The 14,414-nt window shown below is 37.1% G+C and overlaps 1 protein-coding gene across 1 annotated transcript; it reads right to left on the reverse strand.

Moving 5' to 3' along the window:
* Positions 1 to 671: 671 nt before the first annotated feature.
* Positions 672 to 11,931, reverse strand: LOC578928 (BTB/POZ domain-containing protein KCTD3). Its single transcript, XM_030998997.1, has 15 exons — positions 11,752 to 11,931; positions 11,034 to 11,087; positions 9,522 to 9,567; positions 8,720 to 8,852; positions 8,108 to 8,188; positions 7,371 to 7,535; positions 6,555 to 6,839; positions 5,988 to 6,103; positions 5,226 to 5,313; positions 4,635 to 4,751; positions 3,770 to 3,940; positions 3,191 to 3,346; positions 2,352 to 2,448; positions 1,710 to 1,900; positions 672 to 1,189 (listed from the first exon to the last, which is right to left on the reverse strand). The coding sequence occupies exons 1-15, from the start codon at positions 11,808 to 11,810 to the stop codon at positions 861 to 863; spliced, it is 2,088 nt and encodes a 695-aa protein (XP_030854857.1). The 5' UTR covers positions 11,811 to 11,931; the 3' UTR covers positions 672 to 860.
* Between the last annotated feature and the right edge of the window lie 2,483 nt (positions 11,932 to 14,414).

Genomic DNA, 14,414 nt, shown 5'->3' on the forward strand with positions numbered 1-14,414 from the left:
CAAAATAGAAAGAAAGACAAATATAGGGCAGATACTGAAAGTAATATCACTGAACTGTAATCTCCATTCTATTTACTGTATGATAAATAGTTTGTACTCTTTCTTACAAAAATAACAATAAATACAAATCAATACAAAAATATAAAAACAAAGTTATGAATATGTATTTGTGCATAATGGTTCACATGATGAATAAAACACTGTGAAGCTGACTTTGGCTGAGTTCAAGTCACAGTGTCAAAATGGAGTCTTTGCTTGCAGCCTGTGGAGAGGGAGGAGGGGGAAAAGTGAGAGAGGGAAAGCTAAATATAAAGAGAAAAATAAGAATATGGAGGGAAAGATGAATAGAAATTGGAAACGATACAAGTACGGTAGAACCTCATGATAACAAAATATCCAGGACAAAGGAAATAACCTTGTGTCCTTTAAATCTTGTTGTATTGGGGCTAAGAAACAGATGAAAAAAGAGAGAAGACAGAGCTGGGACCAGCAAATTTACCTTCATAATAATAATAATATTATTTAGCTTTTATATAGCGCTTAATACAATATCTCTAAGCGCTTTACAAATATACTATTACCCCGGTCATTGGATTCAGTGCTTGCCCGCACACATTGTGTGCACAATCTCCACTCCCTGGGGAGCATTCCAGCCAAGTGTTACTTGACGCTCAAAAACTGTTTGATCAACAATGACGGTCGCATCCTACCAGGTTCCCATTTAACACCTGGATGGAGAGTAGCAAGTGCAGGTTAATATCTAATGAGAGCTTGTTATAGCAGTGTTCTCTATAAAATGGTTCAACTGTGTAAACAAATGAACATAGGATAGATAGAGTTGATCTGTATTTTTCCTAGTTTCAACAATGTGAAACTTTGTGAGGTACTGACTGTGAACCACCCTCCTTCCACGCCTCGGCACCTCCACCATCCCTGGGTAGGTGCTCTCCATCACCCCCCTCCTCCTGACCTCCCTCCGCCCCTCCCCTGGGATGAATCTCCTCCATGCTTGGCTGGCGTAGGGTGGTGCTGGAGGCCCGGAGCTGGGTGGCTCGGAGGAGGGGGATGAGCTGGGAGGAGGCGGGGCTCATGGAGGGCGTGGTGCAGCGGGAGGCGCTAACGTCGCACCCTCCCAGGAGCTTGATGAGCTCCTCCTCTGTAGGCCCACCAGGAAGAATGTCTGTTGAACCTGGAAAAAAAACGAAACGTTCTTTTTACATGTTAAGGTAATTATACATCACTGCTATTCAACACATGGTAGTCAAGGCAATTAGATATTATCTTGAATAAGTGTGGGAAAGCTGATGACCATATAGGTGATTCTTTTTCTTCCACTACAAACCAACCGTCACTCACTTCCAACCTTGTGGAGTATCATCCTACAAGAGAAATAATTCTTTGCTGCTAGAATTGATGAAATTATTTGTGAAGGTATACATGTATGCATGTTGGTGCTTCCCGGTACTATTGATTTCAGGCTAAATTTAGTGAGTCATATTTTAGGCACGATAAACCATACAACATGATTAAATGGCTATATCTCCGGAAATGAAGTTTGCTCACAGGACCTCAAAATTATCCATAAACCTTGAAGTTATATAGATTCCAAAAGAGGTGTTCCTATTATGTTAAATTAAAAATCTATCTGCATTTATCATCATCACATTGAGAGGACACGCATGCAGTATATATTGTAAAATGGAGCTTACTCTTTTCTGCTTTTTCATTCTTGTTGAATATTTCCATGGCAGAAGTCAGGTCCCACATCTGTACACCGCCGTTAGCGTGACCTGTGAAGAGATATCTCCGGGGTCGTGACCCCATCCTACTTGACCCCTCACACTCATGGACGCAAAATGATGAGATGCTGCTGCCATCTACTGATCTGATAAGGCACACCCTTAGAAAATAGATAAGGTAAATGATGATATGAAGAAAAGAAATTCTTTTATTTATTTCATGCATTACTTGAAAACTGAAATACAGCTTGCAATGTTAGAAGTAGCCCTGGTCACTGGATTTAAGGCACCCACAGATTTCCTTTCCTTCTTTCCCTTCCCTCCTTCTAAGTGTTTTATTCTTTTCATTTCTCCTTTTTTTTCTTCATTCATACCTGATTCTACCTTTTCTCTTCATCTTCCCTCTTTCATTTTTTCCAAAAACACCTCCATCTAATTGTTCTTTCTCTTCTTTTCATTTTCTTTTTACTTTTCCTTACTTCTCTTGTGTATACTCATTCATCTTCTTCTCCTCCTCCTCCATTTTCTTCTTCTTCTTGTTCTCCTTCTTCTCCCTCCTTTAACTTTTGCATTCTCTCTATTTCCTCATTCATTCCATCCTATCATTCTTACCTCTGCCCAGTAGATGAGAGTCTAACATAGACTTGGTCTGTATCTGGAACTACCTTTTGAACAAACACCTGCTGGTCATCCCTCTCTCCAAACGGTCCTTTATACAGATAAAGGTTTGTTTAAAGACAAATTAACTTTAAAACACATAGAAGTACTAGATCCAATATAATAATGCAAATTATAGTAGAATTTTTTCAACTTATGTCTAATAAAGTCAAACTTAGAAAGAAAACTGTCCAAGGTAAACAAAAATATAATATTTTAAAAACTAGTTTTCTTCAAATGAAGATTCTCTTTGACAATATATCATAATAGCAAGTAGATGCTTTTCACTATATATAATCCATAATGTAAAGTGTATGATAAATTCACAATATTTAACTTCCAGTAGTTACAAACCACTATTTAATCAATAAATAAAGTTCTTCCTATTTTTAGAAATGGAATCAATGCTACCTCGAATATACAGCAAATACCAAGTAGTATAAATTGACAAGTAAAATGTTACATGTGTCGTGAGGGGTTTTTTAAAGTGGAAATCAAGGTTTTCACCATTAGATTTATGGCCAGTGATAAATAACCGAATAGGCAGCCAAAAATGATACTTAATGCCTTATAACCTATAAACAGCATCATTTTACAATAGTTATGAAGGTTTTCCAAGGAAACAGATCTTTTAAGTTAAAATTCAGTAACTGTTTTAACAATAATATAATATCATATTCCGCTGTTATATAGCGCTTAATACATCTCCGACGTCTCTAAGCACTTTACAGATATACTATTTAAGTGGAGGAACCTCATTTGAATATATACACCATCTTGTCTCATCTACTCACCTATATCATTGCCGACCAGATGGCAAGGGAAGGGCTCAGAGTCTTCCAGAGACAACACCTTGAAAGAAGCAAGAGGGGTGGAGCCTGGTTGAGTAGAGATCATCCCTCGGAATCGGGTCACCGTCCATGTGCGGGCGTGGTTGTACTCAGAGCAGACTAGGGAGGAGAAAGCAGAAATGCGGATTTAAAAGCCACTTGGAGGACAGGTAGGACAGAAATATATCTTTATAAGAAACACAATTGATGCAATGGAAATGAAGATACTCTAATTACAGAGGGTTTCAATCTATCAAATTTCTGAGATTCCAGAAGTAGGGCGATTTCCTTTTTTAACACTAATTTTTTTTTTTTAGCATAACAATATCATTATATTTTTCAACATTTACACACAAAAAAATCATGTCCAATTCAATCACAACAATACGAAAATTGCATATTATAAATGGAATGATTAAAGTTATTATTTATAAGATATTTAAATAGTATTTAACAATAATAATAAAAATGGTTCTTATAAAGTGCTTTCCGGTACCACTGAAGTCCCTTAGCGCTATATTTAAAGAGATATTCTAGACTCACCAGAAACCAAGTATTTTTCAGAGAGCATGACCTTGGTGATGGGGTTCCGATGCACTGTGAATGTTTGGAACAGCTGAGGTCCTTGACCCACCGTCTCGGGATGCTGGACGATGACCCGTACCTTGCCTGAGCTTGTCCCGTATGCTATCTCAATCCAGTTCCCGCTCAAGCCTAGATAAACAGATGCATTTTTTAAAACTTGAGTGTATTGCTGTATCTCAAACAAATGCTTATCAGAGGGTGGATATATTTTTGCAGTTGCATTCACCAAATGATAATTGAATGAATGCAACTGCATTTCCACTATCCTCTGTCTGACATGCCCATTGTCAATAAATTTCCTAAACATGGTTCTTGTACAGCGCATATCACATTGTACAAAGTCTCTATGCACTTCCGAAGAGCTTTGGAAATTATTATTTTTATATTATAAAACAGGGCCCTTGTTCTCAACTTACAGATAAATGGTAAGTAAAATAATCCGATAAAGAGAGTAAAAACTCACAATATCTAATAACTTCTATGACATCTGATTTACATGAACTAACTTTCAAATCTAATTTTCCTGGTGTTGACATTATTAGTACCAGTTTAGAATGCAGTGCTTCAAAAATTGGTTATCATAGCCCTTATGAATGAAATTGACCACAAATGGTGACCTTGCCATCAATATTATAACAACCATGGCAACATCACTCAACAGCCAATCAAATCAATATTTCCAAGGAATCTACCACCAATGGTAAGCTTTATGTAACAGGGCCCTAGTATAGCACTATTGACATTACATAGGAGAATGGACAGGTCAACGATTCTCAGGTTTAAAGGGGGGCTTTCCATTTAATACGAAGGTGAGATAACTTACTGCTCTTTGGTGTAAGATACACACTGAGTGCTGTGACTGCATCATTGGCAGGGTCCTTGTATAACTCAGTTACCAACAGATCCTTGTCCTTTATTCTCAGGGGAAACTTCTGCATATCTTTATAAAGAAAACACAAAGAGAGCAGAAATGATTATTTCATAACATGTTACAGTCTTCTACCAGTACCTCTCCCCCATAAAAAAATGTATGAACATAGCTTTAATCGCATTAGCAAGTTTCTTCATGACTAACACATTTCACATTATCAATTAGATTAGTGACTCTAGAAAAGTAAATGAATGCATAACACTGTAATTAATGTGCTTCTTATCAATTAACTAATCAACATAATGCTGAGGGTAAGCTGCATTTCTGGGTGTATTTCTTTTTTTTCTTTATTTTTCCATTTTTTTTTTTGTGGCAGTATTAAAGATACTCTGGTATTCGCTGTAAAGGAGATGATAATCATCAGAGTCGGATATCAAAATAATCCTTTTACATGCCATATTTTATAAAATTCAAGAATACTGAATACTAAATTTGTTAATTGAAGACTGGATTAGCTTGTAATGAATAAGTATCTTATCTTACCTATGTAATATATAGATCCATTTGTGCATCCAAGTAGGAGGAAAGATCCTGCTGTATCGTAGCTTGCAATTGGGTTGACATCTTGAACCTGTTAACAAGTTGTGAGTGAGGGAGGGAGGGAGGGGATGCAATGAAATAGTATTCATTACTATAAATTGTATACTTAATAAAAAGAGAAAAACATTTTAGGATACAATGGTTTTGTCTCAATGAAATTATGGTGGCACTCACAGAAATCTGAATTCTTAAATTCATGGTCTTGAATGGTGGTTTCAATTTTTAAGGAATCCACCAATTCTCTGTACATTCTGCATCCTCTTAAAACCACATAGTAGTCAGTGTCCATGCATATAGCACCATAATTTGCTGACACCAAATTAGGTTGATTTACAAATGAATGGGTCGGTGTGTGCAAAGGTTTCTGAAGCAGCGAACATGCGGTCCCAGCAGAATATGCGGTCCCAGCAGAATATACTCCATCTTGCCTTCATATCTCGAAGGTGAGGGAAATTTTATATCATGATGAGAATTCCATACGGAGGTAGGCTAGGGCACAGTTCATTACATACAAGTGAAGTCTTGGTGACCGACAACACCTGTTATTGGGTGAACAATGGAATGGTATCAAATTCTCCATGAAAACCCACTGCTATCAGCCTTTGATATTAATGACATCCTATTAAAGACAGAATAAGTAATATTTCCTTGAGAACCGATTATGGATAAGTTTTGAAGAGGCAATTCTTTCAAAGGTTTTCTTACCTGCCATGTTTGTGTAAGGGCATGCCATACACCAACCTTGCCTACATGACTAGTGGCTACTAGCTGACTACCAATGAAGAATAAGCTATCCACCTTCACTCCAAGGTTAAAGGTACCTATCAGTCAGGACAGAGATTAAAAAACAATAAGCAGGAAAGACATGGTTAAGACTGAAAACAAAATTTATCTGTGGGTCTTAGGTTACATTTCAATGCCTATCTGTGGTCTGTAAAAAGACTCTGTATTAAGGGCACTCAAACTTGATAAAAGAAATCCTGTTAATACTTCAAGACCACTATAAAACATTAGTTTAATTTAAACTTTATTTGTGACTTTGAAATCAAATTCATGTATAATTCCTTTAATCTAATTCTTTTACATTCTACAATGAATGTACATTGTCTTAGCTTGAAATTCAATACTGCTATTTGCAACTTTTCTTTTTTGAACTCCAGTGGCTCATACAGGAATAACGAAACCGTAAAGACTCTGTAATCACTTTCGATTAAAATCATCGGCTGCCTTTTTTAACTTCAATCTGAAATCTCTAACAAAGTAGACCCTCACCAATTTCCACCTTCTCCTCCGATTCGTTACTACTCCACATCCTGATCTGGCTTCCGAACGCCACGGCAACCATCTTCTCCCGGTTCTCGAGATGGGCGGCCCCGCCCACCTTGGGGTTGAGGGCGACCCTGTGCACCGTCTGCTCCAGGTGGGGGGACTGGAAGACTTGATGCCAGCCAGTGGATTCCTTGATGCGGTAGCAACAGATGAAGTGGGAGTAGGCCAGCACGATCCAGTTGTGATGGCCGCTGACGATGAGCACCCGTCTGGGATCTATGCTACCATCTGTCAGGCCATATAGATAGAGATATTGTAAAGCCTTGCTGTCATTTGTTCATTTCATTATGTAATTGCTCTCTAATAGTGAAATTGGTGAACACACATCAACCATTAACTAACCACCATCTTAAATACTGTTAAATAAAGATGAAAAATGACAAAACAACAAAAACAACAAAGCAAAGATCTCGCAATGGCTTTTGTTCACAATGCTGTACATCAAATTGAAATGAGTCAGGATGCATAACAATTTTGACACAATATCATCAAAAATATTTTCCTAATGGATGGAATAGATGGTGCAATTTAAAAGTCCACTACTTTTTTGAAAAGAAATAGGACCTATCTGATTCTGTACAGGCTTTAAAAGAAATATTAAGTCCCCTCAAAAAGGAGCAGAGCTGATTACAAGTTGAATTAGATCAGGAAAAAGTCTTATCATTTGAATCAAACCAAACACCAACAATATCTGAAAGGGGGGAATGTTAACAACTCAGACAAGAAGATTTATTTGACAGTGTTAGCTCCTGGACTCACCAAGTGGTATGTCCAGATCATGTTTGGAAGGCCTGATATCAATAGCGGAGGCTGGTCTCTGGTCCCTTCCTGAACCTCCTCTAGATCCAGGTCTTGTTCTAAACTCTGCCTCACCGGCAAAGCTGTACCTCTGTTGATCGGGTAAGTCATGTCTGACAGGGAAGGCTTCATGGGGAGAGAAAGAGAATGTGAAAAAGAAATTCATATGTTGTTGAGATTTTGAAACAGTGAAAAATAAAAACCTTGACATTCAGAAGTTAAATCTGAAACAAGTATAGAACAAATTTTACACTTTGTTCTTCCTTGTTGGTGAAGCATAAATCATTTAAATTTAGAATCATAATTCTTGAAGTTGTTTCCCTAATTCCCCTACCTTTCCCCCGAAATGGACACAGGAGAAAACATTCAATACAATGGTATATATGTTTCGTCTGTTTGTGGTTCACTGTTGTCCTGACTGATATTATTTTTCCATTTTAGTCCTATCTCTAACATGAAAGAAAAAGAGAAAGATTTAGAGAGAGAGAGAGAGAGAGAGAGAGGGAGAGAGAAAGAGGGAGAGGGAGAGAACGGGAGAGAGAGAGAGAAAGAGGGAGAGGGAGAGAAAGAGGGAGAGGGAGAGAAAGAGGGAGAGGGAGAGAAAGAGAGAGAGGGAGAGAAAGAGGGAGAGGGAGAGAACGGGAGAGAGAGAGATAGAGAGAGAGAGAAAGAGATATTTGATAGATTCTGCTACTTACGTGATGGAGGAAGAAAGCCATGAAAGAGCACACTGCCACAAGATGCCCGGTCAAGTTCCTCACACAACGTCAGCTTCTTGACTGATAGGAAACAAAAAAAGACCAGCAATTAGAACAAATCACTCCTGCACCTGCTCCTAAAAATTATACCAATATCTTCTCATTAGAAAATAATGATTAAGTGCATCATTAACTTTAAGATAGTTAAAGAAGCTACTGGTATTAAGGTGTTTAAAACTATACAATCCTGCACACAAGATTTAAGAAAGGGCCTACCTAATTTGCTTCATATATTCTTAAATATCAATCAATCAATCATATTTTTACACCGTCAATTTTACGTGGGTGTGTTTTTTAAATAAATAATTAGTGCAATAAACACCAATCCAATTAAATTCAACACTCAAAATTATGGAATTTTCCATCAAAAACAATATCTTTATGCTTCAAGGTCCTAATAAAATGGACAACATATAAAACTGTCTAAGAAATAGTTATCATTGATACACAAGAAGGAGTGGCTCGGAATATCTAGATCATGACATCATCAATTATCTTAACCGCTTCCTTCTGTCTATCTCTCACATGATGTGCATAAATCTCTTCATTTACCTAATGGTGATATGCCATAGAATTCCGCTTCATGTTTGAGTGTCTCGATATCAATGCCTTTTATATTGAGCTCCTTGGTCCTCAAATAATTCAGGATTGGCACAAAGAAGCTGGGGTCTCTGTCAATAAATATCTACAAGGGGGAGAGAGAGAGATAGAGGGGGAGGAAGGAGGACAGGGGGGAAAAGGGAACCAAAACACAGACAGAATACAGAGCGACAGATTAGTGAGTGACGGACATATACAGACATAAGAAATGAAGCGAGACAGAGAGAGAGAGAGAGAGAGAGAGAGAGATATGGTGATTAGGGGGGGGGGGAGATAGGGGGAGATAGGAGGGACAGAGACAGACATGAGTTGCATAATTAAGTATTTAATCTAGTCTATAATGCTACTTATATGTAAATGTAAAGGAATTTTGCTGATGAGAGAACTATAAAGACAACCAAGTAAGCTTTCCTTTAACTTAATCACAGGTCCAAAACTTCTGTGAATAATTGAAAACTTTGATAGTGCCTTTTGTTAGTATATTTTATCATGGTTTTACTGTATTATTAGACTAAGGATATGCATCAAAATGTCCTTATTCAATTCAACATGTCAGCCAGAATTCCCCTTTTTGCAATTTTGTGCATCTGTCTAATTCCTCTGTGTGAAACTTTCAGACTTTAACATATTCATCTTGCTTGCTACACCAGCCTTTGCAAAACACCACAGTGATATATAAAATGTACAATACAAGACTATTTGGGATACTTCTACAAAAGCCATCCCTTTGAAACCAATAACTGATGATACTTACTGCTCCTGTTTCATCTTTGACAGAGGATATCCTTCCACTCAGTAAGCTGAAAAGAACATAGAAACAGACACAAATTATCTATTTATTCATAGATTACTGTTCTATTCACAGCCATTCACACCACTCTCAGTTTCTCTTCTTTGAAATTAAGGGTACCTTGTTTGTTCCCACAAGTTTGTTAGATTGACAACTGTATTACCCTCTGGAGTCTACAGCCAACAAGTTAAATGTGTGTTTTATCTTTAATAGGCTTCTTCATATCCCCATTTCCAATGTTATCTAATCCTTAATTTACAAGAATATACCAGAGTTATTTATCTACTTTTTTTCTTCTTCAAACTACCTTTGCAATATTTTCTTGTAAACAAAACTGTCAATGTGTAACATGAAATGTGAAATAAACCTGTATGACTTGACCTTAGAAAAAACTTTACATTTGTAAATATTATTGTCTTAACTTTATTGTGTGGCTTAAAGTCTGGCCTTTTATTTAATTGTCACCCATTTCTATATTGACACCTGTACCATTATTAGAGTGACACACATACTTTCTCTGGCAAGCACATTCTAAACCCCATTGTATTGGGATATGCACTTTGTGCAGTTATACTGGCAAGCACATTCCCCACCCTATGTGTTGGGATGTGTAACCACCCAATGTATTGGTATAGCATATTCTTGCATATTACACTTGCTTTTGCCACATGTACTTTTATCACTCCTCCTTAAGCGGTTCTTATAGAGCACATGTCTTTTAGAGAGTCTACATTAAGGCCAACTCAGCTTCATCATAATTTGTGTCTTACTCCTTCGCTCGATTCTCTACTCGGTTCTAAGGCCTTATTACTTTATTGAGATGAGTTTTGTCTCCCTTACTTCATCCACAAAGAAGCGACAATACTGTATAAAGTCTACATATTCTTTCTATGGGAACTGTGCAATATTTGAATGACAGTTGACTACCAATAATTCACCTTGTCAATATACATTATCTCACTGTGACTTGTGAGATAATCTGTCCCAACAATTAGTGGCTCACTAATTCTGGTGCCGGTTTCAACAGGTGCTGCTACAAGACAAGGTAAAAAAGCAGGGAAAGAAACTAATATTTATTTTTCGGGGGCTACTTGTCAAGCTTGCCTGCATGAAAATAACATTCTAAAATTTGTTTTGCATTGAACTCTATGCAAATTTATGGTGCTCTTTTCTGATTTTCGGGGGCTCTTTTGGGCATTTCGGGGGCTAAATCACCCCAAGCCCCCGTGTTTTTTTTCACTGTAAAAAAGAAACCACTTTCTATTTCCTTTATTTTAGGTGACCGATCCCCTAAAAACCAATCATAATATTCTTTAAACTTACTTAAAGATTCATATGTAAATGATATATTGATTCATTGAACCTTTATATTCTTCTTACTCTTTTTTTTTGTGTGGTTGTTTACTTGTATGTTTCTTTCTGCAGAAGCCCCAAGCTACCTTATCATTCAAAACATGTTGCCCGAGAAAATCTTACCTTGAGAAGAATGAATCAGGGATCCATGTTAATGTCTGCCTAGATGTAGAGAACCTGTCAAAGAGAGAGAAAGAGAGAGAGAACAAAAACGGTCAAGTCTAGGAAATACATTTCTTCAGATCTAGGGATTCTTAACAAAACATTAAAAAGTGGGAAATGAGTTTCTTATTGTTCAATTGTTTTAACACAATATGTTACATGGCAATTTAGTGTTCAGTACAGAAAAATGACTATTAAAATAATTCTATTAATATCACAAATTCGCCATCAATTTTTTCTTTTCAATTTTTTTTTTATTTTTAAAACCATTATTGCATTAACACAATGAAATAAAGATAAGAGTAAGGTATGGGCATCATCAAAAGTGAAGCAGATGTAAACAAAACTAATATCAGAATCACAACAAAGCTTTATCAGCAATGTAATTTGTCATCGACATTGGTTTGAGAATTGATACATTGATTTTCAACTTTCCTTTTTAAAAATAATTCCAACTCAATCATCAATCAATCCGGCAATTATTCATTAATCATCAAAGGATATAAATACAAATATGCCACATGAGCATATATATGGGCATACCTCATCACCTCTGCCATCACATAAAATGTGGTCTCTTTTATAACATGGTTTATAAATTATTAAGGTCTGTTTCGTTTACCACATTTTTATATTACGTATGGGACTGAGGCAAAATACTACATTATTAGATACTCACCGCGTACCACCAACATTCAATTTGATGAGATCACCTGAGCATAAGAAGTGTCCGTTCATGGTTGCTCACCGTGGACTGCAAATTTTTCGATTTGAAGGGCCTTTATGAACCTTTTTTTGTTGGTACAATTACGTCAAGTATTGCAACACTAAATTATCTCAAAAGTAAATATGGGCGTGGATAAATAACGTAGATGGCAGCAGAGTTAAATTAACATTGGTCGACTTATCCCATAGAGATATATCTCTATGACTTATCCATATCTTGTTGTGGGATGGGGGTGGGGGGGGGGGGGGGGGGGACGATTGTTGTCTGCTTTGAATGGCCTTTTCTCTAATTATAGCCACTTTTGATATCAACTGAAGTGTGTAGATAACTGTACAATTATCATACCAAAATGTTACCGACATTTTCCTGAAGACGAGACAGGTAATGCAGGAGATGTGCTCAGCCTCTCCCACCATGCTCTTAATTCCTAATTACTTCCTATTTTGCATATACACTGTCCTTTATTCATGGGGTCCACACCCACTCACCCATTTTCTTTTGTAAAATACTGTTCATGTAGTTTATATAGTTTGATACATGTTCTCTTCAGTAGTCTCCGTAAATCGACACAACGCTTTTTTCTAATCTTTGTTAAAACTATTGTGTTAATTTGTTATAACATTATTTGTCGAGAGGTCCACACTCTACAAGCTATATGCTTCTTAATGGATCCCTCCATTTACTCTTGTTATAGAAATATACAGCAGCATGTTTTATATGTTTGTTCTTGATTTAGATTGTATGATATGTTTATCGTATAATTATGAACTATACTTTTGTTATGCAAAGAAGAATACCATGTACACTGTTTAGTATAATTACTTGTGTATACTTTGCAAAATGTTGTTCGTAATTTATATAATTTATTAATTGTAAATAATTTGTATTTTTCCTTGTTCAAAATGGAAATAAAACTTGAACTTGAGCTTGAACTTGATCCATGGGTGTCACTCTATTGAAATGTCTTTTTTTTTTGCTTGACCCCAAAACAAAAAACAAAAATCCGGGATCCATACTACGCCAATGTTTTGAGGCTAACCGTTTCGTTAAGGATACAACAGAAGAATTATGATGCATATTATATAGGCCTATATACTTCCCTTTTTTCTAATTTGCCTTACTCGTTGGCTTTTTAGCAGTGGCGTACCTGCATGGGTACTCCATCAGGGGGGGGGGGGGCAAGCGACCGAAACAAACAAAAAAGGCGATGTTAATTTTCACTTCTGGTGATGTTAAAAAGTATATAAACTGGTGTTGTTTCAAGCCGGGGGTGGGAACATTCACTATTGTCTTGTTAGCGACGTTAATTTCATTTTTGGCAAACGAGCGTAGCGAGCAAGAAAAAAACAACACTTTTTTTAAAAATAATTGCCACTTAAACTTGGTTCAATTGTCCCATGCAGGGCGCGGGAACAATATTGTGTTTAGGGTGATTTTATACCCATTTTAGCTAGCGAGCGAAAATACATCTTTCTCTCAATGAATTGCTATATAAAATTTGTTTCATTGTTGCAGGTCGGGGGCGGGCACAATTGTGTTTAAGGCAATGTCAATTCCATTTTGGCGGGCAGGCAACCCCCTACATTTATCTGTTTAATGATATTGTAGCAGGTCAGTGGTGGGCACATAATTCCACGAGCGAGCGAAAAAAAAATCACTTCTCTTTTATAGGGAAAATATGGTACATAAAACTTGGGTTCATTGCTCCATGTCAGGGACGTGATTATTAAAAGCGATGTTATTTCTATTTGGGCGAGCGAGCGTAGCGAGCGAGCAAAATTTTTGTAATGATAATTGGTTCATAAATTTCAGATTTTTTTGTTGCAGGTCAGGGCTTACACAATCATGTCTAAGGTGATGTTAATTCCGTTAACTCCGTTAAAGGGGCACTTTGCCCCTGCCCCCCTCAGGTACGCCAGTGCTTTTTAGCCCACCGGGGTCGGCGAGGTAGCGACAAAATGTCCCCATCCCAACAAAAAGTTCCTATCCTCAATACCCTCCTCTTGACGAATCGTCGAATTTTGCGTTTTTTAAATATAACCTCCTCCACCTAATTTTTGAGGATATTTTTATCCACATCCAGTTTGTTGAATAAAAGACCTGCATGTCTTCATTATGGGATAGATGACAGAAAAAAAATTAAAAAAGCATTCTAGTGCAATAATTTTCTCCCGCCCAAATCACTATCCGATATAAGGCGTTATGAAAGATGCAGAAATGATTATCCTGCTAAAAACTGGGTCGATGACGATGTTGAACATTCCCTTATTGGCACACGCCCTCACTTGTACGCCTCAACTCCGTCCAAAAAGGAATTGCCATTTACTGGTTCCTCAATTTTCTCCAGTGTATTGTACGTTCCATTTTCATTTTCATCGGTTTACATTTTGAAATGTTTATGAATGCTATCGTCTCATCTTTGCCGAGATGATAAAGGGGAGGGGGTAGGAATCCGCATCCCTCCCGGCTCGAACCTGAGAGATCGTCAAAATATAGGGTTCATGCACAATATTTTCGAGAAATACTATTTTAAGTAGTAACTGTTTGCAGTGGCGGCTCTAGATTGAACGAAAATTGGCTTTAATATAGTAATGGCCTAACTTAATTAGTCCCCT

This window comes from Strongylocentrotus purpuratus, unplaced genomic scaffold, assembly GCF_000002235.5.
Source record: "Strongylocentrotus purpuratus isolate Spur 01 unplaced genomic scaffold, Spur_5.0 spur5_scaffold_5, whole genome shotgun sequence".
NCBI classification, from domain to species: Eukaryota; Metazoa; Echinodermata; class Echinoidea; order Camarodonta; family Strongylocentrotidae; genus Strongylocentrotus; species Strongylocentrotus purpuratus.